The sequence below is a fragment of the Mastigoproctus giganteus genome, chromosome 1 (assembly GCF_048544385.1).
Source record: "Mastigoproctus giganteus isolate SK-2022 chromosome 1, ASM4854438v1, whole genome shotgun sequence".
In the NCBI taxonomy this organism is placed as follows: Eukaryota; Metazoa; Arthropoda; class Arachnida; order Uropygi; family Thelyphonidae; genus Mastigoproctus; species Mastigoproctus giganteus.
In genome coordinates this window covers 68,094,288-68,119,643 of record NC_143575.1, presented here as the reverse complement: position 1 = coordinate 68,119,643, position 25,356 = coordinate 68,094,288, and the positions used below count along the sequence as shown (strand labels likewise).

At 37.0% G+C, this 25,356-nt stretch overlaps 1 protein-coding gene across 1 annotated transcript in view; it reads left to right on the top strand.

Moving 5' to 3' along the window:
• LOC150090874 (uncharacterized) overlaps positions 1 to 25,356 on the top strand; it is a 628,907-nt gene that overhangs the window by 521,187 nt on the left and 82,364 nt on the right. Inside the window, exons 18-19 of the mRNA XM_090375379.1 lie at positions 3,821 to 3,907; positions 20,880 to 20,978. Of these exons, the coding sequence (XP_090231505.1) occupies positions 3,821 to 3,907; positions 20,880 to 20,978 (186 nt within the window). The remainder of the gene's footprint in view (positions 1 to 3,820; positions 3,908 to 20,879; positions 20,979 to 25,356) is intronic.

The following is a 25,356-nucleotide window of genomic DNA, read 5'->3' as shown; positions in this document are numbered from 1 at the left end:
TATGGTTTTTCCCAGTCAACCATTTCTAACATAGTGAAACAAAAAGAAAACTTTTAAAAAATTAAAGTGATGAATCTAATACAGTCCAAAAAGGCACAGAACTGATTGTAGAAATGGAAAGGTTTTTGTTGTTGTGGATAAAAGAAAAACAAATGAAGGGTGATACAGTTCCTGGACAATACATTTGCAAACATGCAAAGCAGATTTTTTAAGACTTTAACTGATAAAATACCTTCAACAAGCCAGCGAAAATTGGTTTGATCATTTCAGAAAAGGGTGTGATATTAAAAGTGTCATAAGGCATGGAGAGGCTTGCAGTGCTGATCAGGAAACAGCTGAAAACTTTAGAGTGAAGTTTCAAGAGCTCGTCGAGAAGGAGGGTTACCTTCCTCAGCAAGTCTTTTATGCAGACAATACAGACCTCTTTTGGAAAAGAATCCCCAGGCAAACATACATCACAAAAGAAGAGGCCTCGTTGCCTGGGCATAAGCCTACGAAGGATAGGCTTACTCTGCTATTGGAGTCCAATGCCTCTGGTGATTTTAAACTTAAGCCAACATTGGTTTACCAATCAGAAACTCCAAGGGTGTTTAAACAGCAAAAGGTCATCAAAGGTAGGTTGAGTGTCTTCTGGTGCTGTAACAAGAAGGCCTGGATGACGAGACACCTTCAATGAGTGGTTATTTTTAGTGTTTTGTCCTTCAGTCAAAATTTACTTAGAAAAGAACAAACTTCCTTTAAAGGCACTGTTAATTTTGGATAATGCTTCAAGCCATGATCTCGAACTTGCTTGATCTCTGGAGGAACAATTTGACTTTGTTACTGTCAAATTTCTCCCACCCAATACCTCCCCTCTGCTTCAGCCAATGGATCAGCAAGTGATTGCCAACTTTAAAAAAATTTACACAAAGAAGATGCTTGCCAAGTGCTTTGAAGAGACTTCAGGAGACAATGCCATCACCTTAATGGAATTCTGCAAGACCAGGTTTAACATCTTAGACTGTGTAAAAATCATTGTCAATTCTTGGAATGAAGTTTCAGCTCAGTGCCTCAATGCAGCCTGGAAAAACTTGGGGCCTTCAGTCATACATGATTTTGAAGGGTTTGAAGCTGAAGGTGTTCTAGAGCAGGAAATTATCACTCTTGGTGAGTCCCTGGCTCTTGAGATTGAATGTGGAGGAGTTAATTGAGGATCGTGGAAGGGAGTTGACAGCAGAGGAACTCAGAAATTAGAGCAGATGGGTGAGCATGACAGTGGAGATGAGGAACATGAGGAGGGGGACCATGACTGGAGATGAGGAACATGAGGAGGGTGACCATGTAGCAACAACTCAAGAAATTAAAGGCATGTTTGTTGCTTGAGCCATTGTGAAGAGGACAGTAAGAAAAAACCAGGATATTGAAACTGCAAATTTGAACATCAGGTGTTAAGTTATTTCAAGAACCTTCAGAGAAAGCACCAAAAGCAAATCACTTTGGACAGTTTTTATACCATTAGTGACAAGAGGCAGCGATCAGAAACAACACTAGATATCTTGATGGTAGAATTCTCTTTTAACTCCATCACCACACCATGCTACTACTGAAATAGCTTTCCCAGTGTAAGTTAAATGAAAATTACCATTCTTGTTTTTTTTTAATGTTTATAATTATCAATTATCATTTTAAACAACATTTGGGGGGGGGAAGGGAAATAAGTGAAAATGTGGCACCATCAGCATTTTTTATCTTTTTTTCTTTTTTTAAATTTGTATTATGTTTTAATGTTTATTACGATGCATAAGATACACCTCAATTTTAGGATGACTTTTTTTTTTCCCCCTCTGGCAGATAAAAGGCATGGTATATTCACTGGAAAATATGTATTTATTATTACTGGTATTTAGTATTCTATATAAAACTAATACAATTTCCATTATAAAAATCATGTTTTAGAGAGATAAATAGCTTAGTTATATAGCAAAAATTTCGAACATCTGAGGTCTTGGTACCGAATTACCAAAAACCAGTGTGTTATTGGGTCCACGTTACAATATTTTCACAATACAATCATGTCTCTGGAATGAATTAATATTGTAAAGTGGGGATAGGCTGTACTGGTAAAAAAAAAAAAAAATGGCCAGACCATTAAGAAACTACATCAGGCCAGAAAAATATAGCACATCTTCCTTTGGTGGATAATTCAAAAATCTATTTACCTCCATTGTGCATCAAGCTAGGTTTGATAAAAAATATTTCTGAAAGCAATGGACAAAAAAAAAAAAAAAAAAAAAAGGATTTTCCAGTTTGAGGCAAAAGTTTCTTTGAATCAGTGAGGCCAAGATAAAGGAGACAATTTTTGTGGGTCCTCAAATCAAACTGCTATTCCAAAATGAGGAATTCACTAAAAAATTAAATGCTGCAGAAACAAGAGCCTGGAAGGCATTCGAAAATGTCTGTCGGAACTTTTTAGGCAATGAGAAATCACAAAATTACAGTGAAATTGTGGATGAGCTAATTTTAGCATACAGAGAATTGGGAGGCAACATGTTATTACTACTTCATTTCCTACATTCCCATTTAGATTTTTTTCCTGAAAACCTGGGAGCAGTCTCTGGTAAACATGGTGAAAGGTTTCACCAAGATATTTCTCAAATGGAAAGAAGATACCAGGGAAAATTGAGTCCAAATATGTTGGCAGACTACTGTTGGAATCTCATACAGGAGACACCAGTGGACGATTATAAAAGGCAAAAACCAATAAAAGTGTTTTAATAGATAAAACATTTTTGTAAATAGAACAAAGTTAATAAACCCATTGTTCAGTATTTAGTACTGTATGTAACATTTTCTTAAAATATATGAAATCTTTTTTACTAGAAACTTAGTTTTTGACTTTAATCCCTTCTCCCTTAAAATTGGTAGGTGTTACAGCAATATGGTTGTCGTATTTGAATTTAGCAATGTCAAATCTACAAGAATCACCCTGAATTTTAACAGGGGGCAAAAAAAGTTTTTTTTGCCAACAGGTGTAATCAGAGGAAAGGGATTTCTTCAAAAGCTAAAACAGCTATGTATATATAAGAAAATTAAAAGGTAGGCTGATAAAAAGTAAATGTGGGGATAGATATCACTGCATTGTGGATGAATTTGTTCAGCAACAGAATATAAATTAATAATAAAAATAAAATTTACAAAAAAAAAAAAAAATTTCCCATAATGATTACAAAGGTATAAAAATTTCAAGAAAACTGAGCTTTAGAAGAAAGAGTGGAGTCACTGGGCAATTCTGATTGACTAATTAGAAGTCAATTGCTCTGTTATGAGAACTGAGCTTTAGAGGAAAGAGTGGAATTATGGGGCAACTCCAATTGACCACTTAGTAATCAATCACTTTCTTATGATATCATCTCTCTTCTCTTACTTTCCTGGATGTCTGATTACTAAGTGTAGGTGGTGTTGATTACTGGCCAAATCTGATTGACCACAAACATTCTTATAGACACCGATCAGACGGGAAAAAATTTTTAAATAGTAAAATAAAGCCACCTATATAAAAAAACAATAATAGCAAAAGAAGGAAAATGCTAAAACCTATTAATCCTGTTATTTTTCTGTTTGAGCAGACTTTATTCCACTACTTTAAAAAATTTAAATTAAAATAATTGTGATGTAATAGAGTAATAAATTTTACTTAACTTGTAATGGAATTAGCCCATTAAATAAGTGGCTCTTTTAAATCTGATTAGATCAATAATTAAGTTTTATATATTCTTGCTAATTTCCCTCATTCTGCAACAAAATATATGTTGTTGTTGTTGTGTTTTTTTTTTTTAAATAGATTAAGGAAAAACTTAAAAGGGTTGTACTTAGTTCATCCAACTTTCTGGTTAAAAACAATTGTTATAATGACTAAACCATTTATCAGGTAAGTGTGGAATATGCTCCTAATTTAAAAGTTTATAATTCTTTTCATTGTAACATATATAACAGAATAAACTGTTTATTCTGAGAAAATATGCTGTTAAACTGAACAGCTTAATTTCAACATTGAAATTATATTGAAGGTTATATTTTAAAAAAAAGCATTCTTTCAAATTTCTGATATTTTAAATTTTCACAATGCATAATTGTGGTTTTCCATAACAAAATTTGAGCTAACGTTAAGTAAAACTTTGGTTACTGCTACTTTTTTATGATACTCATTTTTTAATAAACAAGTTACTTGGATTAGAAATTGTATGACAGAAAGTGTTTGTGGTAACTGTTTATGGTATAGAGCAGTGTTTCTCAACCTTTTTTTATAATCCCCCTCCCCATGAAATTTTGAACAAGGAAATACTTTATACTTACTCTTTTTATTCAGTGGGATCTGTGAGCCCTGATGCCTTTTAACTAATGTTCAATGTTCGGTATGATGTTAGTAAGTTTAATTCTGTCTCCTCTTGAACATACAGGAAGGCCTCACATAACGCGAGTTCGATTAACGCGAATTTCAGTTAACGCTATTTGAAAAATTATACCACTTTTCACTTTACACGATGCAAATTTCCAGTTAACGCAATCTTTTTTTTTTTTTTTATGTGATAGTTGAAAAAGATTTGAATTGCGCGTTAAGCTTACCGTGAGTAGTACGGTCAATAAACAAACGTTTGCCTGCTGCCCGCCTCGGTGTGTTCCATCGGAAGAAAACGTGTTACTTGTTTGTCTCCTGCTAATAAAGTCAATGCACACTTGCATAAAAATTCAAATTTTTAAATGAGCCAGATGAAAATGTTACTGCGAAGGAGATAACGGTAAAAGAATTAGATGAAATCTTTCGTATCGCATAGAACCTCAAACAAAAGGTTTGATGTTCACTGTGATATTTATTTCGCCAGGGCCCAGAGAAGATTGTTGTCGGCTATCGGAAATTGATTGATGAAAAGAGAAAGTCAACACTGTTCAAATATTCCCACAACAGTCATTTCTTCATTGTGTATTTTATGTCAGATGTTCCCAAACTTTCTCCGTTCACGGCGCTCTTAGTGTCTCAGTAATTTTTTCAAGGCGCACTCAGATCAAAAGAAATACCTAACAGTTCCACTTAGTAGTTAGGTCCAAACAACTTAATAAGAAACGTTGAAACTGTGAATTACCTCGAGCTAGTAGTTCGCGCGGTGTCCGACAGATTTCGAGTATCGCTGTGTTTCCCTCGAAAATTTAAAATATTCCGCGGCGCGCAGTTTGGGAACTGCTGTTTTATGCAATAAACATTTAATTCCATAATTATTTTCATTATCTTTTACATTGTATACAGTTAAAAAGTTATTTAAAAGGTATTTTTAAAATTCTTTATGGACATTCCAGAAGGTCAAGGACCAATTATAATTTTTCCTATTGGTTAATATATTCGATTAACACGTTTCCGTTTTGCGTGTGCACTTGCGGGATGAATTAATCGAGGCCCTCCTGTATATCAATTTTGTTTATATTGTTAATATTTTATTTACTGAACTAAAGCCACTTTCAACCATATAAGACATTGGAAAACAAAAATGTACTTTGGCCATTTCAGACCATATTGTTGGATAAAGAAGCTTAGTTGTTTTTGATCCACACAACTTAGCCATTTCACCTTTTTCGAATCTATATTTGCATTCTTCGTTACATTCTTCGTTACATTTTTAATTCAATGAGTTCTTGAATTTATTCACTAGCAGACCCAGCATCGCATCCAGTTGGATCTAACATCCATGGCTTCACTTCAAAAGAAAATAAATCTGAAAATATATTTTTCATTTCACCTTTTAAAGAACACAAATTATCTGAATAATTCTTGGTGAGAGATTCATTTCTTTCATCTAACTCTTGAATACCCTGAAATTGTTTTCTCATTAAATTGCTTTCAAATAGTTCCAGTATTTCAGTGAAGGCTGTTAATACGCATTTGCAGTCTATCACCGTAATTAATTTCCCTTGAACTTGAAGTGATACTTCATTGCATAAGTTTTCAAAAAATCCAAGCCATATAGTATATGTTGTTTTTGTGTTTGCGGATCTCCTTTGCTAAATCTGTCTCCCCTTCACTTTCTAAAAATCTAATCATCGTATCAAAAAGGTTTATAAATCTTGTTAGTTTCCTTTAGAAAGCCATTTGACTTCTGTATGTAAAAGAAGCCTCACATAATTTTCTGAAAAGGCAATCATATTTGCTATGTGACTTTATTTTATTGATGGTTTTAATAACTATGCTGAGAGATTGATAACGAACTGGACTAATATTTTTTGCAGCCAGATGATGTCAGTGCACAATGCAATGTATTACAAGAACTTCGGAACATACTTCCTTTGTCTTCCAACCATGGGGATAGCACCATCAGTGGCACAGGATACCAAATTTTCCAATGGTACTTGTTTTTCATCAAACCATGTTTTTACAACGGCAAAAATGGATGCTTCAGTATAGTCAGTTTCTACAGCTTTTACAAACATCTTGTTTTGCAATTTACAATCATCATCGAAATAACAAACATATGCCATTAGATGGGTGTTATTATCAGTAACTGTAGGTTCATCAATCTGAATAGAAAATTTTCTCATTTTTAGTTTGTCAATTAGCTGCTCTTCGATGTTAACTGGTATCTCATCGATTCTTTTTTGAACTGAATCGTTGCTCAATGCCAATGGTTTTAAAATACTGGAAGGGTTTTGATGCATAACTGTTGAAATTAGTCTCTTATGCAGGTTGTATCACAGTCACAGCAACTGTATGAGCATTAAATAAGGAGTAATGGTGTTATGTTGCTCAAATTTGTTTTAAGTTTTTAAAATATTCGATAACCCCATTTGAAAAAGAATTATTGCACATAAGGCACATAGGCTGTCTTGATTCAAATGGACTTTGAATAAAACCGTAAAATAGATATTCATCCAGATACTGTGAACACTTTTTCTTTTCAGCACTTGACATGATTGATGATAGGTTGAATAACTAAAAAAGAATTAAATAATAAAATATAAACTATTTGTATTTAACTTGCATAGCCCATGTCACTCACAAAAGCACTGTGGATCAAGAAAAAACAACTCTCACATGGAAACAATAAGGTAAGATAACCAGCAGCCATTATCAATCCACTGCAGGATGGAAGCCTCCTCAATGATTCATGTTGAGGGAAATGGACCATAATCTGCCATGCTGGTTCAGTGCAGGTTGGCAGATTGACCGTATTTAGCAGTCATGAGCTTAAACCCCGGTCTACTCAAAGGGCATGTGCTACTACACTTGGGCTCCTGACTACTCAGCTACATGGAAACAATAAATCAATCCTAATTGTCACTTAGAAAGTAGAAACAATAGACTGAAACATTTCCTCATCCCATCCATGCCTTATATATTGACCAATGAAATTGGTCATTGATAAAAAAAAAAATTGATCAAAGAATAAATAAATAAATATATCATATCGCTGCCAAGGTCACAGCTGTCAGAAAAGCGCAAATGCCAAGGATTGCGGAGGCATTATCTCTGAAAGCACTTAGGCATTTAATGCCTATGAAAAGCAGAGATGTTTGAATTAAATCACGCCCATTACCTTCTTTTTATCAAAATTTCTCACTCACTCTTAATAAAATATACCTGTACATTAAAAATCAGTTGTCTCAGGGAAAAGAAAACCCAATGAGAGAAATTAAATATTAAGTAATAAGATGTCATCAGGTAGGGGTGAACTTTGGAGAGCCACAAACCATTATAATGCCCGTGATTTTTTTGCCCCCCCCCAAAAACTAATTTTTGTCCCCTTGGGCGCGATAAACCAACTTTTCTCAAATTTAACAAATCAGTTCTTTAAACTCAACTTTGGTTTATCTAGAGATAAGCCAAAGTTGAGTTTAAAGAACAGATTTGTTAAATTTGAGAAAATTTGGAGAACCAGTTCATAAATTTAAAATAATGCAGAACCATATATATATATATACAGGGTGATTCACTACCAGTGCAACAAACTTGCAGGAGGTGTAGGGAGCACAAAGACGAATCGGAATCACATAGCATTGCAGGGTCCGAAATGCCGTCATCGTGCGGCAGAGGACGTTGAACGGGAGGTCGCGTGAACAGCGATCCCGCTGGAAGTCAGCATTTGTGAACCGGTTCCTGAGGCAGTAGGATGGACGAGTATTCAAACGTTGAACTGGCCGACATGCACCTCGCGTATGGAGCTGTGGACTGTAACGGGCACGCCGCTCTGCGCTTGTACCAGGAACGTTTCCCGCACAGGTGTGCTCCTCGTCATACGATTTTAATCGTATGATGAGAAGGTTACACGAGACTGGTTGTTTCACGAGAGGTACCATGAATCTAGAGCGAACGACGAGGATGCCAGACAATGAGGAGAATGTCGTACATCTTGCAGAAGGCAATCCGAGTACTTGAGCGATAAGCCAACGATTGGGTATTTCCCAATCCACTGTATTGAGGATACTGTCAACAAACCAAATGAGTTCATACCATCTGCAACGCGTCCAATCCTTGGAGCCTGCGGATTATCCACTCCGGAGGACTTTTGCTACTTGGTTTCTTCAACAGAAACGGTTCGCAAATGCTGACTTCCAGCGGGATCACTGTTCACGCGACCTCCCGATCAACGTCCTCTACCGTATGACAAAGGCATTTCGGACCCTGCAATGCTATGTGATTCCGATTCGTCTTTGTGCCCCCTACACCTCCTGCAAGTTTGTCACACTGGTAGTGAATCACCCTGTGTATATATATATAAATTTATGGATAGACTAAGGTTCGTGCTAAAGCATTGCAAGTATATAAGACATTGGGTATGTAAGGTAGATAGATTCATTACAGGAATTATGCTATCCGTGATCAAGAGTGTAGTGTGTTTAGTGTCAAACGGCACCAGGGGTTTCCCCCATCTCCGCGTGCTATACATTGTGGGTGTGAAACAGAACACTGTCAATGCCAGAGGTTTAAAAGTGTATGGATTTTGTACATGTGTAGTGTTGTGTACTGTTGTTCCTCTGGTCATTTAGCCGCTGGGCCCCTAATGGGACCCAACGTTGTCCATACTCTGCCTCGTGGAGGCAGACCAGGTACACCACTATTATAGTTATTTACTCTGGCAGGTCCTCCCACCTAATTTCCTGAGATTTCAGTGGCTAGGACCTTAAAAAAAAATAATAAATTAAAAAAAAAAAAAAAACTTTATAGTTATGAGTCAGCCAAAAAGAAGTACTATTTATGCAAATAAATGTTAAGTTTTTGAGTGTAGGGCTCAAGCAATTTAACAATGGTTCAGACACTAGTAATTATAATTAAAAGAGAGAGAGAGAGGGGTGGGGAGACTGAAATATGGGGTCCATAGAGGAGATGACCCCAAATCAGTGGAGCAGGCCCATGCCCCACCAGAGGGAAGAGAGGGGCGGCGAGGGGAGGAGGAGCCCAGAAGTCACCTTCCCCTCCTGCCCGGAGAGTGGAGGCAAAGGGCCAAGCAAGGGAGCATGGCTTAAAAAAAAAAAAATTCTATAGAGTCCCAAAGGAAGGTCTTGTATCTGGGTGAGAGCCAGTTTCGTTGAGTCCAAGGATGGTTAGTTTAGTCGTGGTGCCTGTTCTTGATCCCTGTAGATAGCAGTAAGTGTCCTTCGGGTGAACAGTCCCTTGGCGAATTTTGTCAACTCCTTATACTCCTCTTGCGAGTCCAACAGGTTTAATTCCCTGTCGCGAGGAAAGTAAGTGAGCTTTGTCATCAGGAGGCAGCGGAGATCCTCATAGTTTTCACAGTTGTACATTATGTGAGACCATGTATCCACTTCCCCACAGACACAGCGGGGATCGGCAGGAGCAGTAGTGCATAGCACACGCTTCTTGATTAGACCGGGGTTCGAGCCCGTGACCACCAAATACGGAGGATGTGGAAGGTCAGGGAGTGACCACCAGATATCCCCAGCTCAGATAAAGGGTGAGCGTTGGCATCAGGAATGGCATCCAGCTATAAAAAAAAAAAATATTTCATGCCAAAACAATAAAAAAGAACACTGACCCCATATATATATAATGGGAAAGGGAGAGGACAAAAAAAAATTGCTATTTGTGATCAAGATACTACTCATTGATAATACACTATCCGACAAAAAAATGTTTCGTCATACCTTTGGAACGAAAGTTGGTTATTCTGAACAAAATTAATGTCCTGATTATGAAAATATCGTTCTTTTACTTCTGTCTTGTCTACATCAAAAGATATACGCATTTTTTAAATTCCTTGTTTTTTTACAATATCAGCATACATAGTTGTAATTATTACACACAATATATTTTACTTAGATATGGTTCCCACTCAATGATTTCCTTTTATACTCCAGATTGCTTTCCCGTTTAAGGAACCAACAGTAATCTCCCATCATAGCTGAGTCCCAGCGACCTTGGTATCGTTGTTCCATTGCATATATGTCCTGCCTGGTGGAAGCACTCTCCTTGTTCATCACTGGCATCTGCTAAGTTATCAGGAAATAAATCCAAATGGGAATGAAGGAAATACATTTTCAATGACATTCGGCTCCCCCATGTTCATGTAACATTTCAGCAAGTTTGTCACCAGTTGCTCATAGTTCTCTTCTTTTCTCTTTCCGAGGAATCCGTGAACCACAGCCTTGAAAGATCTCCATGCAGCCAGTTCAACATCATTCAGGTTTCTTTGCAATTCTTCATGTTTTAGGAGCTTTCTTATTTGAGGACCTATGAAAATTCCTTCCTTCAGCTTTGCATGAGATAAATTTGGAAACATTTTCAGTAAATATGCAAATCCTCTGCTTTCTTTATTCAGTGCTTTAGTGAAATTCTTAATCAGTCCGAGCTTGATGTGTAAAGGGGGAAGAAAAACCTTTTGTGGATCAACCAATGGAACATATTTTTCATTGCTTTTGCTGAGAATATATTCATCTCTCTTGTCCCAGTGTTGTATGACGTAGTGTTTTGCTGTTGCACGACTATCCCACAAACACAGGAAACAACCTTGCAACCCAACAAGCAGTCCAATCATTTTGAGATCACCACAAATATTCCAACTATAAGTCATTGTAACGTATAGCAGCAAGAATATGGGACATATTATCATAAGTTTCTTTTGGGGTAACAGCATGAACAAGAGGAAGGAAAAGTATTTCCATTATGAAGCAATACTGCTTTCAAACTTAGCTTTGATGCATCAGTGAACAAACACCATTCAGAGGTATTGTGATCAATGTTCAGTTCACACATAAGACCAGTGTCTTTGCAGACACACATTGTTTTCCATTGCAAAATTTCTTGAACCTCTTCATTTCGCTTACGGTATATTGTAATGTTTGTATTTTTGGCAAGTAAGTTCCACTGTTGTAGTCTGGATCCAAGTAATTCAGCCTTCTCTGATCAAGTCGCTTAATTCTTCTTATTCAATGTAGTGTGGGGCCTTTCCTTTTTCTGGCTCGTAGTCCAAATCATGTGAAGTACATGGTTCAGCAACATCTGGTAAAATGATTTCTTCTGTACCTTCATCACTACTTCCAGTACCCCAAGATTTTGGTGGCACAGGTACTGGCAGTTCTTTACTGTGTGGCACTGGCCTAATTGCTGATGGGATATTTTGATATTTGATGCAGTGCTTGCTCTTTTTGGAAATACCTTTTATTTTTGTCATGCAGAAATAGCAGTCGTCGAAATGATTCTTGGGCTCACGCCACACCATAGGGATGGCAAAAGGTAATGCTCTCAGCTTGCCATATAACCACAGCCTTAAGTTCATTGTACAAGTAATACAACAGATACGTGGAGCCCAATTTTTTTCTTGGTCACCGATCTTGCAGCCGAAGTACAATGAATATGCAACTTTTGTGACATTGTATTTTTTCTTCCTCTGAGTTTTTGGGGTTAAGTGTCCACGAACATAGCAGAAGTTGTCTGGGTGATTGACGCAAGTTTTGTGCTATATCTTCTCCATTTTAACAGTGCATTAACCTAAAAACAGTAAAAACAATTGATAAATTTGAACAGAAGGTGAATTCTTGTAGCCTAATTTATCATGCCCTATATATTACACAGTTAAATGGTGAAATAAAATTAATATAAATACTGACTTGTCTGGAAAAGTGCATCAAAATCAAAATATACTATATTGTCACTAAAATATACTATATTGCAAAAACAGTAATGATGTACTTGCTTAACTTCTAGCCCAATAAACAAAACCAACCAAAAGTTAATAAGTTTAAAAATTGTATTTCAAACAGTAATGCTATCTTTGTACAGAATCCAGTTATCTATCTATATCTTAAAACTGAGACGTGATAGGAAATTTTTATGATTGATTTTAAATTCTATACATAAAACGTAACCAGAAACAACCATTGATTTGCTGGAGGTAAAAATTATGTTGGGTAGTGTAATTAATGATGGAAAACTAGAAAGTTTTTACCCCCCTCCCAGGTTTAGCATACCCCAAACAACTTTTAGAGCTTTCACAATACAGTGCACTTTTTGTAAACAACATTTATGTAGAAACTTTCATCCCATTATATGAAGTTTTTACAGCAGGCAGAATTTAAACTACCTTATCACTTAAAAGAGCACACTTTGCCTTTGCAACAAGTTACCCTTGGATTGAAATTGGTGTTGAACTACTTTCAGATTGAAGCTGTAAGGAGTTAATCTGGCATTTATTTAAGATACCACGTGCTACATGATGCTGGACTAGTAAATCACCAAGCAGGCTGTCATATAGCAATGACTCATCTCTTAAATAAATTTCAGATTAACCTATTGGCAATACCATTTGTTTGAAAGTGGTACCAGAACCAGAGAAACTCATTATGAAGGCAAAGGGTATTTTGCTGTTGCAGTTTATCCCCTGAAAAACATCAGAGGACAAAATAATCCTTTCTATTGCATATAATTTCAATAAAGCCAAACAGCATTAGCTATCTCCTTTGATTTTAAAGCTCTAACTTTGTATAGTTAATTTCAAAAACAACTTTTTTTTGACACTTGTAAAAAAAAAATTTATGTATTTTAATTATTTTGTTGCAGAAAATAAATAAAATAATATACAGAAAAGCACCACGTACTTTTCACTCTCGACACCTCTGTAGCCAGGTGGAAAGGAGCAGCAGTGCGTAGCACACGCTTCTTGATTAGACCGGGGTTCAAGCCTGTCACCACTAAATACAGAGGATGCGGAAAGGTCAGGGAATGGCTACCGCATATTCCCGGAGCAATATGGCCTTAGTTGCTAATGCTCCTAAAAACCAAAATTTAAAAAAAAAAAAAAATTCACTCTCTCGTGCAGAGCTGGTTTGTAAATTTTTAAAATGCACGTGTACATAACTTTGTGTTTAAATATAAGATAGATTATCATACCTTTTTGTAGGAAATTTCTTCACTCGAAGCTCACATCAAACTGATCCGGTTAATATAATATAAAAGATCTAAGTTTATAATGTGAAAATATCTTTATTAAAAGATTGTAAAATTATGCAGTTTTTATAAAACTAATCTTGTCTTCAATTCCCATAGTCTACTTATTGCTACCAAGAGAAAGCAAAGCTTAGCCGATGCACATCAATCTACCCCAAACTAAACCCATCAGCAATGATAGGCCAGAAACAGAAGATAATTGTCAAACTATATTAAAAACTGTATTAAAATAATTTGGACTAGACTTCTTTATACATGACCAGGTATTTCAGTTATGAACCATGCTCACAAGAAGTAAAGTGACAAATTAAACTATCCACTCTCTTATACTTTAAAATTAGTACACCGCGACAATATTATTTTTGCTAATTAATTGCTTTAACAAGGCTAAAGTAATTAATAAAGAGAATGAATACATAAAACTGTTAATAGCTGAAACACTTGAAATGAAACTAAACTGTAATTCTATAAATGTGCAGAGACCATACATTATTTCGGGCTCATGGGCCTTTACGCGCATTTGTGAATAGCACTATTCATATTGGTTAACGAAAATAATCTTGTCACGGTGCACTAATTTTAAAGTATAAGAGAGTGGATATTGTTTAATTTGTCACTTTACTTCTTGCGAGCATGGTTCATAACCGAAATACCTGGTCATGTATAAAAGAGTCTAGTCTAAATTATTTTAATACAGTTTTTAATATAGTTTGACAATTAATTTGTCACTGTGATAACACATATGATAGTGAGCTTAACTCTTATGCTGTAATATAACTCCTCCTAGGAGGGAGAAAATATCTTAGATGGGTGGATTAAAATATTACTAAAACTGGCTGATAATGAAGCCTAGCTATAACTGTTAATCAGAAACAGATAAGTATGGGGTGGATGGGATCTATCCAGTATATTGAAGGAAGCAGCAAAGGAAGTAAGCAAACCGTTAGCCATAATTATGAGAGCATCCTTGGACTCTAGTCCCTACTGACTAGAGATGTATCCTCAATTCACAAAGGGGGACACGCATAATTACAGACCTGTAGTAGATTAACTGCTATTTCAGAGAATATAATGGAGTCACTGGTTAAAGAAACATTGCAGGATCATCTAGACAAGACTGCAATTATAGTTCAGACACAGCATGGGTTTGTTAAGGGAAAGTCTTGTCTGACTAATTTCATGGGATACTATGTATGATGTGGTCACAAAGGAACTGGATGCAAAAAATAATTCTGATGTCATGTACTTGGATTTCAGGAAAGCCTTTGATAATGTTGCACATGGAACACTATTGTACAAATTGTAGCAGTATGCCATTTAGGGCATTCCTGATACGGATAAAGGGATAGTTGAGTGCGAGACAGCAGAGAGTGGTAATCAATGGACACTGCTCTTCGTTGACTGATGTTATTATTATTAGTTATATGGTGCAAAGAAGCCCGAGGCTTAAGCTGCACCAGCCAAAAAAAAATTCCTGAGTTACCCGTTACCCTGAGAGAGAGAGAGAGAGAGAGAGAGAGAGAGAGAGAGAGAGAGAGAGAGAGAGAGAGAAAGAGTCAAAAGGGAATCACCAAGAAAGAGAAGAATGATGATATCCAGCTCAGGACCCTGGGTGTGCCAAGCCCATACTCACCAGATGTGAGCCCCCGGGGCGATTTTATTAGTAGAATCCCCAAGGATATGGTGTTGGGCCTGTTATTGTTTTGTATATTTGTCAATGATATTGATGAAGGTATATCATTCTAAATGTCCAAGTTTGCAGACAATACAAAGGTTTCAGGTTGTTAATGACAGTACACTACTGAAACAGGATCTAGAAAAGTTAGTCAGATGGATTGAGAGGTGGCAAGTGAAGTTTAACATTGACAGATGCAAAGTACTACATATGGGTAGCAGTAACCCCAGAGCAACATACTAACTGTGCAGTACTACAATCAGGGTAGGGAATAATTGTGCAGTCAGAAGGCTACCATTGCAACTCATGGGGTCTTGTCAATGATATACAGGAATTTTTCTAGCAGGGATAAGGAGGTCATTATCCCCATGTATAAGGCAATGGTCAGGTCACACCTTGAGTACTGCATACAGGTCTGGAGGCCTCATTTTAGGAAGGATGTAAAGCCGTTGGAACGAGTAGAGAGAAGGGCAACGAGATTGGTGAGGGGAACAGTGGGTTCCCCTCGTCAGTTTACCTTACCAAGGAAGGCTTAAGTTTTGCAAATTATAGTGTCTGGAGGCTACAATTTATCTCACACTACAATTTATCGCAAGCTTATACAGCATCAGCCAAAAAAAAAACTTCCCAATTCACTCATCTATTTGCTCTAAACATTTGTCCAGTTCTTCCTTGAATTTGTTTAAGCTATCAACTTGCACAACAATATATGGAAGTTTGTTTCCAGCAATCAACCACCTGCTGGCTCTTCCGGCAAATTTCCACACATCTGTTCTACAACTGTCTTTTCCCAATTTGAATTTATGCCCCTCAAGTGCATAATCTGATCAAGAGGAAGAATCCCATCAGCACTGAGTCTCAAACCATTCAAGGCCTTATCTTATACACCTCAATCAATTCACTTTGCAGGTGCCTAGTCTCTAGGTGCTGCAATTTTCAGAACTTGAGCCTTTTTTTTTTTTTTTTTGTAAGAGCAACCCTTTTTTCCTGTCACTAATCTCATTGCCCTTCTCTCTACTCATTCCAGCTGATCTACATCCTTCCTAAAATGAGGCCTCCAGACCTGTATGCAGTACTCAAGGTGTGGTCTGACCATTGCCTTATATAAAGGGATAATTATCTCCTTATCCCTGCTAGAAAAATTCCTATATATCATTGACAAGACCCCATTAGCTATCTGACTGCACAATTATCCCCGGATCTTTTTCATTTTCCACTTCCCTGAGCATTGTATTGCACAGTTGGTGTTATTCTGGGGTTACTGCTACCCATATGCAGTACTTTGCATTGGTCAATGTGAAACTTCAGTTACCACCTCTCAGCCCATCTGCCCAACTTTTCTAGATCCATTTGCAGTAGCATATTGTCATTACTGTAATTAACAACCTTGCAAACCTTCGTATCTTCTGAAAACTTGGACAAACTAAGCACCTGTGATCTGATTGAGATGTATATAAGGCCTTGAATGGTTTGGGCAAGCTCAATGCTGATGAGATTCTTCCCCTTGCTCAGATTATGCACCTGAGGGGTCATAACTTCAAATTGAGGAAAGGCTGTTGTAGAATAGATATGTGGAAATTTGCCTTTGGCCAGCGGGCCATTGATTAAATAAATTCAGAGAACTGTACAAACTTTTGGAGGGGATGGATAAAATGGGAAGGGGTTTTTTTTTTGCTGATGCTGTATAAACTTGCCTTCTTGCATCATATGCTTCTACTAAAGCTAATCCTAATGATTTACTTATGTTAAATGATATACCATTCTGTTAAGAATTGGCTTTTAAAGAGTATTTTTTTTTTTTTTTTTTTTATTATATATATATATTTCTCATATAAAGGTCTTCAGCATATTGCTATGGCCCATGGCACACAATTAACAAAAAGGGATTAAAGGGCAACATGAGTAATTACAGATCTGGTAACTTGACATCTTTTCTAGGGAAAATAATGGAGTCAATGATTAAAGAAGTACTGCGGGACCATCTAGACAGGAGTGCAGTTATACTGCAGTCACAGCATGGATTTGTTAAGGAACAGTCTTGTCTGATTGGATACTATGATGCAGTAACAAAGTAGCAGCATGAAAAAAAAAATAATTCTGACATTATATGATTAGATTTCAGAAAAAGCTTTGGATACTATTCCACATAAAGGAATAGGAGTAGTTACAACTTGGAGTAGTGTTTCATTAGGGGCACATTACAGCTATGGATAAAGGGATGGTTGAGTGGGAAAGGACAAAGGCTGGTTATCAGTGGGCACTGCCCTTCTTGGGCTACTGTTTCAGTAGTTCTCCAGGGTTCAGTTCCTGACCCATTGTTGTTTTCAATATTTATTAATGATACTGATTAAGGCATATTAGGATTAATGGCTATGTTTGAAAATGATGCAGACGTTGGCAGGATGGTTAATGACAGTAATCAGGGTATGCTACTGTAACAACATCTAGAAAAATTAAATGGATGAGCTGAGAACTTGAAATTTAATATTGACAAATGCAAGGTACTTCATGTGGGTAGCAATAACATACCAACTGTGTGGTACCACATTCAGGGTGGGGGAAATAAAAAAAAGACCTGGAGGTAATTTTCAGTCAGATATGAAGTTCTCTGTGCAGTGTAGATAGACTGATAGAACAGCTCATGAAGTTTCGTCAATGATATACAGGAATTTTGCCAGCAAAATTTCTGTATATCATTGTTGCTTTTACAATGGGATAATCACTGGAGGTGATTATCCCATTGTATAAGGCAGTGGGCCACATCTTGAGTACAGTTCTGAAAGCCTCATTTTAGGAAGGATGTTGATCTGTTGGAACAGGTGCAGAGAAGGGCAATGAGATTGGTGAGGGGAACAAAAGGGTGGTCTTACAATGGAAAGATTCAGCTCTGCAAATTGCAGCATCTGAAAACTAGGCACCTGCAAGATCTGATCAAGGTGTTTAAGGATTTGAATGGATTGCATAAGCTCAGTGCTGGTAGCATCCTTTGTCTTGCTTACACTACACTACACTACACTACACTACACATACACACACACACACACATACACACACACACGGGGGCATAAATTCGAATTGAAGAACAGTTGCAGAATAGATGTTCAGACATATGCTTTCAGCCAGCAGGTACCTTCCATTTGGCATTCTGAATAAATTATTATTATTAGCCATATGGTGCAAGGAATCCTGAGGCTTATGCTGCACCTGCCAAAAAAATTTGAGTACCCTGAGAGAGAGAGAGAGAGAGAGAGAGAGAGAAAAGAATGATGATATCCAGCTCAGGACCCTGGGTGTGCTAAGCCCATACTAACCAGATGTGAGCCCCCTGAGGTAAATTCAAGGAAGAAGTAGAAAATTAGAAAATTATTAGATGAGATGAACAGGTCAAGTAGAAGTGTGTGTGTGTGTTGGCTGAGATGCTGTATAAACTTACTTTCTTGCATCATTTGCTAATAATAATATCTGGCCACTAATTTGCTCATGTACAAGCTTATTTCTCTGTTAGCTTCACACATAAACCTTGCTTTTATTCTGTCAGAAAAAGATTCTGTCAGAAAAAGTACATGGGGTTTGGAAGACTACAGGTGGAAATGGACAACGTTGAGATTAGAATTGAGACCACGTATATTTGTGAAATGAATTAGGAAGTCCTTGGGAGGTTTAGATCTTTTCGCAGATAAGCTTGCTCTATTAGTTTTACAATTCATGGTGTATTCAATAGTAAGAAAGAGTGGGTGGGACATGCTGTATGAAGTAATGAAATTTTTGGATATTTCGTACATGTGGTAAGAATATACCCAGATCCTTGACATAACATGGCCTTGACAATGCTCCCCGCATACACACTACTCGGACTCTCTCCAGTCACTATCTGGCAGAGTAGAGGTAGCAAGATTATACACTAGCTGATCCGGAAGCCTCCTAGAGAGTTACCAATAGGTTTGGTCCGGTGTACTAACTAGCAGCCGGCCTGCGAACACCGTTTTAGAGCTGTACCATCGAAATGTAAGGAATATTGGATCTCGCCATGACATTCATCATAACCTCAAAAGTCATCAATTTTACTGCATGATGGAAGAGATAGGGAAGGGTTGGCCGGAACTTAGCTCTAGAGACTAAACATGGGTTCCACCACTTCAAGCCTCCAATAAGCAAAGTGGTGGTATTTCACCGGTTGATGAAAGTCATCTACCACCTAGTACTGCCTGGTAACATAGAGGGGCGGCGTTCCTCCATGTGGTGTGGGCGCCACACCTCGACCCCTGCTTACGTTGATTCACACCTGGGTGGTCACCCACCATGTACTTGTGCATGGAGGTTATACCCAGGATTACTAACAGTCCCACCATCGTCAAGGTGCAAGCAGAGGATTTGGCTGTCACAGACCATCCGGACTTCGCCGAAATTGGGTCCACTTGACTTGAGTGTCACCTGAATATCAGTTTCATCAGCGTTTTGGACTCCCAGGTAGCAAGTACAGCTTGTCTGGCATATCTGAGAGAATGTCTGTGACAACCTCAAGGAACTGGCCCACATCTGGAATATCGGATAGTAAGGAATGTACATTCCTTACTATCCGGGCGTTACTGAGCATCTCGCTAGAGTTTTGCTGGGTTATAAAACACGCTGTGTGCATCTTCCCGGGCGGTATTTGCACACAGTGTTGTCTCAGGTAAAAGACCTAATAGCAAAGGACCTGAGTAGTGGAGTAGTATACAAGATAAAATGCCCGGATTGTGGGGAATGTTATGTGGGCGAGACAAAACGACGGCTCAAGGATCGTTTGGGGGAGCATGCAAATGCTATAAAAACTGCTGATGACAATAAGTCTGCTGTGGCCGAACATTTTTGGGAGAAGCAGCATCAAATTTCCCCAGAGGATGCGGTTATCGTGGATCGAGCGCATGGGTTCTGGAACCGTAAATGGCTCGAGAGCCTATGAATCTGTTCATCCGACCACAATATTATGAATAGGGACAGGGGTATGCGCATGCATCCTCTGTTTGAAACTATCATCCTAAGTACGGATGAACGATTTTGCTTAACACGTTCCCGAGCTATTTCTGCTTCCAGTTCAGACCATGCGCCGACTGCACCACGTGTATAGGTACCGTGAGCCTGTTATATATGGACGTGCTGCAGGAAGTTTTGTTACTGCTGAGGAAGGAAGCCGATGCTTCCGAAAGCTCCAGAGATTTTTATCGCTTTTAATCCGGTTTATTTTAGTGTATTTTATCAGTTTTAATGTTTTTTTACATGTATATAATTTAATTTAATATAATAGCAGTTTTTGTAAATATTTATTTTATTTTAATATGTAAATATTTTAGTTACAGTAAATACTTATTCTTATGGTTGGTGTGTGAGCTGATTTAATGCTAAAAAATGCAAACAGATTTGACTCAAGGCATGCAGTTTTTTAAAAATGCAATTTTTCAGTAAGATGAAGTTTATTTGCATGTTACCAAACATTTTTCTCGATTGTCTCATTTGTGATGTGATGTACCTCCTCTTAAATTATTGTTATAGGACATTTCAAAAGTTCTGTTTACTCTTCAAAGGTCTAAAATTTGTATGCACTCAAGAGAAACTGGTAAAAAAAAAATTCTGGAGATTTTTCCTGATTACGATGAAAAAATTTAAGCATTCAACTAAAAATATTTTTTATTAGTGCACAAGAATTTTATGAATATCTTATATATGAGAACTTTAATAATTATATAACTGTTGAAAACTCAGTAATATATATTCACTAATACTTTATTTTCATGTTTTTTTTAACAGTTCAAAATTTAGTCGAAAGCTTCGTTTTGTAAACAGTTTGCAAGAGTTGTCTGATTTAATACCGATGGATCATGTGTGCATTCCAGATAAAGTGAAACAGTAAGTTTTATTTTTTGTTGATCAACACAAGTTTTAAGAAGGGATCATTCATAAAGATCATCTGCTTTTCATTTCTTCCACCCCAGTTAAAAATTGGGCATCATCGCTGCTAACCTTTGTTCCGTTTTAAGTACATATTGCAAAGTATAACCTTGAGACATTTAACATATTTATCTTATAGGACTTATCAGAAGACCGATGTAATTGGTGTGTAAAAAATCTCCAAACCAAAACCAAAGGAGTTTGTGCATGCATGCACTTACATACTGCAGTCAGACATTTCCAAATATATAGAACAAGATAAAAATAAAACCTGAATAAAGCCATGGTTTTGCAGTGTCTATCTATGTAAAAGCATGTTTTGTGTAACAAGTGATGTTTCTTTCTAACAAATTAGTCTATCCCAAAGCTGGACATTCTGAAATGAAGGCATATAGTTTTCTTGGTGTGTGTGTGTGTGTGTGTGTGTGTGTGTGTGTGTGTGTGTGTGTGTGTGTGTGTGTGTAATATATAAATAGTTTTAATTTAAATATTACTTGGGCTTTCACATTGAAGTTTGTCTAAAAAATTGTGAACAGCTAGTGCTAAATTTGACTTTGGTCCCAGACTGTTTTGTAGTCTGTTAGAAGAAAACACACTACAACACTACATAGTCTGTTTTCTGACAGATGACAGTGTTGGATATCAATAAAATTCGTCATGAGGTGAGAACATGCATATTTTTTCCAATGGCCCAAGGGGATAACTGCATTTAAAAACAAAAATCAAAGGATTTATATTTATTTTTGTGATTAATTTTTATTCTTATATGTGGGATTAAATAATAAATAAATAAAACTTTTAATTTTATACAACGTGAAAGTTGAATGACAGCGCTATCACCCCACCCTTTGTTAGGAGCAACAAATGAGAAACACATCACTTGAGAAAACTTCATCAAAGTTTTCTGTATTGATAAAAGACTTCTTGGTCAACTCTTGCTAAAAAATTTTTTGCCCAGATAGAGTCAAATCTTTATTTTGCATTTCTACATTTATTGAAATCTTTTTATTTAATAAATAGTTTTACCATCCCAAAGCAGTGGTAAATAATCCACATTTAGTTTAAAAATTTTCAACCTTCCTCCTCCCCCCCCCCCCATGGAAATTGTTACCAAACAACCATAATCTTTCATGAGTGATATATATTAAGCATCATGCATTGTGTAACATCACAGTCATCTGTGTATGTGTTTTTTTTTTTTTTTAATCCCTTATTCATTATGACAACGAAAAGGAATAAACTGATTGTCACGGAAAGGTTAATATTATGTATGAAGTGAAAAAATACAAACATCCAAGTAATTGTGATATCATGAAAATTTGAGTGTGCTGCAATCTTAATCTTTATGCTAAATAACGAAAAATGGATTCTTTGCTAAGTTCAGAACTAAATTTCCAGCAGATGGTTGGATAGGTTTAGTCATTTATGTGAGCTTACATACAGAAATACTTCATTATCGATTATGTAATTATATTTATTTGTTCAGAACCAGTTTTTTTAACTACTTAGGCAAAAAAAAACAATAAAGTAAGTTTAAGGCAGAGGACTTGTGTTGCAAAAGCTGTAGTAAAGTATTATTGTACAGTTAAGCCTATATTGTAATATTCTTCATTTTCTGCTTGAATGTTTATCTTTATATTCAACATCCCAGCCTCCAAATTCCATCAAGGCTGGCTACTGAAACTGCCCAGTAAGGATTTACATTCCAAATCCACGGTGGTTTTTTTTTTTAAGTGCCAAAAGTGCAGCCACTCACAAACAACTTGTCATGCAGCCCTGCTTGGGCTTGATATGGTGCTGAAGACCATAAAAGCAAGGAATGTTTAGCTTCAAAACCAAATTGTACAAATTATGAAGGAGAGCACCCTGCATACAATTGAGCAGAAGAAGGGAAGAAGAGAAAGAAATTCAGAAACAGAAAACAGAACTGAATATTTCCTATCAAGAGGCCAGAAAACATGGCCAACCAGTAAATAATAGTAAGTCCTCATATGCATAGGTTTCTGGGAAGAATACCATCAGGGAACAAACAGAAATGACCATACCATACCACACCATGGTCATTTTATGCCTCTTGCACACCATTTATTGAGTTTGTTAAAACCAGCTCAAAAGAACCAATAAGTGGCAAGCTTATAAAAGTACCTCTACTACACACCCTCTCTCAAAAGTGTCCATACACACAAAAAAAGCCACAAAATCCCACCCTCCTGAATCACATGAACAAATGGATGTAGAAGTGAAGAAGGCCATAGAAGGCTCAGTCTTTGAACATTTTTCTGAGGGAGAAATGGATATCAGACAACATCCATACTTGCCGAAAAGGGATAAAACCCAAGTCTGAGAAAACATAGCTCTTCAACCCTTCAGAAGTCTACAGATGGATCCTGCAAACCTAAATAATTGCCATATTCAAATTCTTACAGTGGAATTGCCATGGATTCTTTTGAAATAGTGATATCAAGAATGTCCAACATAAGCATGAGCCAACTTACTTTTGCTTAGAGGAGATGTTTTTAAAAGGCAAATGAAGACTTCCCTGCATAATTGTACAGTTATAAGGACAGAATTGGGGATAGCACTGGCATGGAGGAGTTGCTATCCTTGTGAGTAACCATATCACCTTTAAACTTGTGCCACTTTTCACTAACAGAGGCATTGTAACTTCCTCTTAACTATTTATTCCATCTATTTTCCACATGGAAACAATATTCTTCAGGCAGACCATGATGATATCATTAAGCACTGCCATCCTCTGGTATACTATTGGGGAACTTCAATGACATAATACTCTCTAGAGTAATGGAGATATCAATGGAAGGGATTGGATTTAATTATCCTGCATATGCTTAATAGCAATGACCCGGCCCTTCTAAAGGTGGGCTTGAATATCTTCTTCCACATGCTTATTTATATTTACCACCATTGACCTTTCTATCTGTTTCTCTTCTCTCCTCCCTGTGTGGAACTGGTTATTTCCCTACAGTGTCCACCTTGAGAAGTGGGAGTCCATGTTATCCGTCGAGGATATCACGGTGGAAAATTGATCAGGTCGACTGAAATGCTTTTAAGCACCTGGCAACATTTAACATCGCTAGAGCCAGCCAGAAGCCAATCAATGAAACAGTGAAGTATGTCACAGAAAGTATTGTCCAAGCAGCACCAGCAATGTTAATTCCAAAGACATCTACTTAGTTTCCACTATTTCCAAAACCATGGTAGAATGCAGAAAGGCACAAAACACAGCATGAGAGATATTTAAACATTATCCTACCACAGATAACTTTATAGCCTTCAAATGTACATGTGCCAAAACTCATTATATCCAACATCAGAACTAGAAGGAGCTTTGGATCAATTTCACATCATCCATCCATCTCCAAGGCAGCAAACCAAAAAAACTGTTTTGGGTGAAAATCCAGGTAATGAAGGGCAAATATACACACTCTTCATTGATCCATGTATATAATATGTGCATTTGCAAACCGACTTGCAATTCTGAACATTCTAGGGGAGACATTTGCTAAAGTGTCTGCTGAAACTTCCCCCCCCCCCAGAGTTTCTGGCCCTCAAACAAAAATGTAAAAAAAAAACAGATTGAAGCTGTCTTCAAATAGATGCAAGGCCTACAATGAGACTTTTATACAGTGGGAACTGAAAGCAGCACTCTGTCTCAGGTGAGTGCCATTGGTTCAGACAACATCCATTTTGAGATGATTAAACACCTTTCATCAGAATCTGTGGCCTTCTGTTCTGTCTCTACAGTAGAATATACAGTCGAAGTTCTTTACAGCGACCCTCTTTTTAACTTCCCTATGCGTTATAATGTCCTGTGTGGTGGATCCTGGCCAATTTCTCAATTTTACATTCAGTATAACAACATTAAAAATTAAAGGATTTCTCTGTAGTGACCATAAATTTCTACCTCTTAATCTGAATTTTTACTCTTTTATTACAATATTTGCATTTAAAAATGACAGAATGCTTCAAGTATATTGAAATAATTGACCAGCTTGCAGCCTGACCGTGAGAAATAATTTGTTAAGATTTCCCACACTTTTTTCTGGCAGTGTTGTAATGAAATAAACTTTGGCTATAAATTCATTTCATTAGTTAGAATGTATATTTATTGGTGTGGTTTCAAGAAAGTGGATAGTTTTGCCAATCACAGATAAAATTAGGATTTTGCAAGCTGTAAATAATGGTGTGTATTCTAAGACTGACATTGCCAAACAGTTCGGCATTCCTGAGAGCACTCTGTTCACTATGCTGAAAGATTGAAAGCATAGAGAAATCTGCTGCACCGGGTAGGATTCAAGCATGAAAGGCGAAGTAA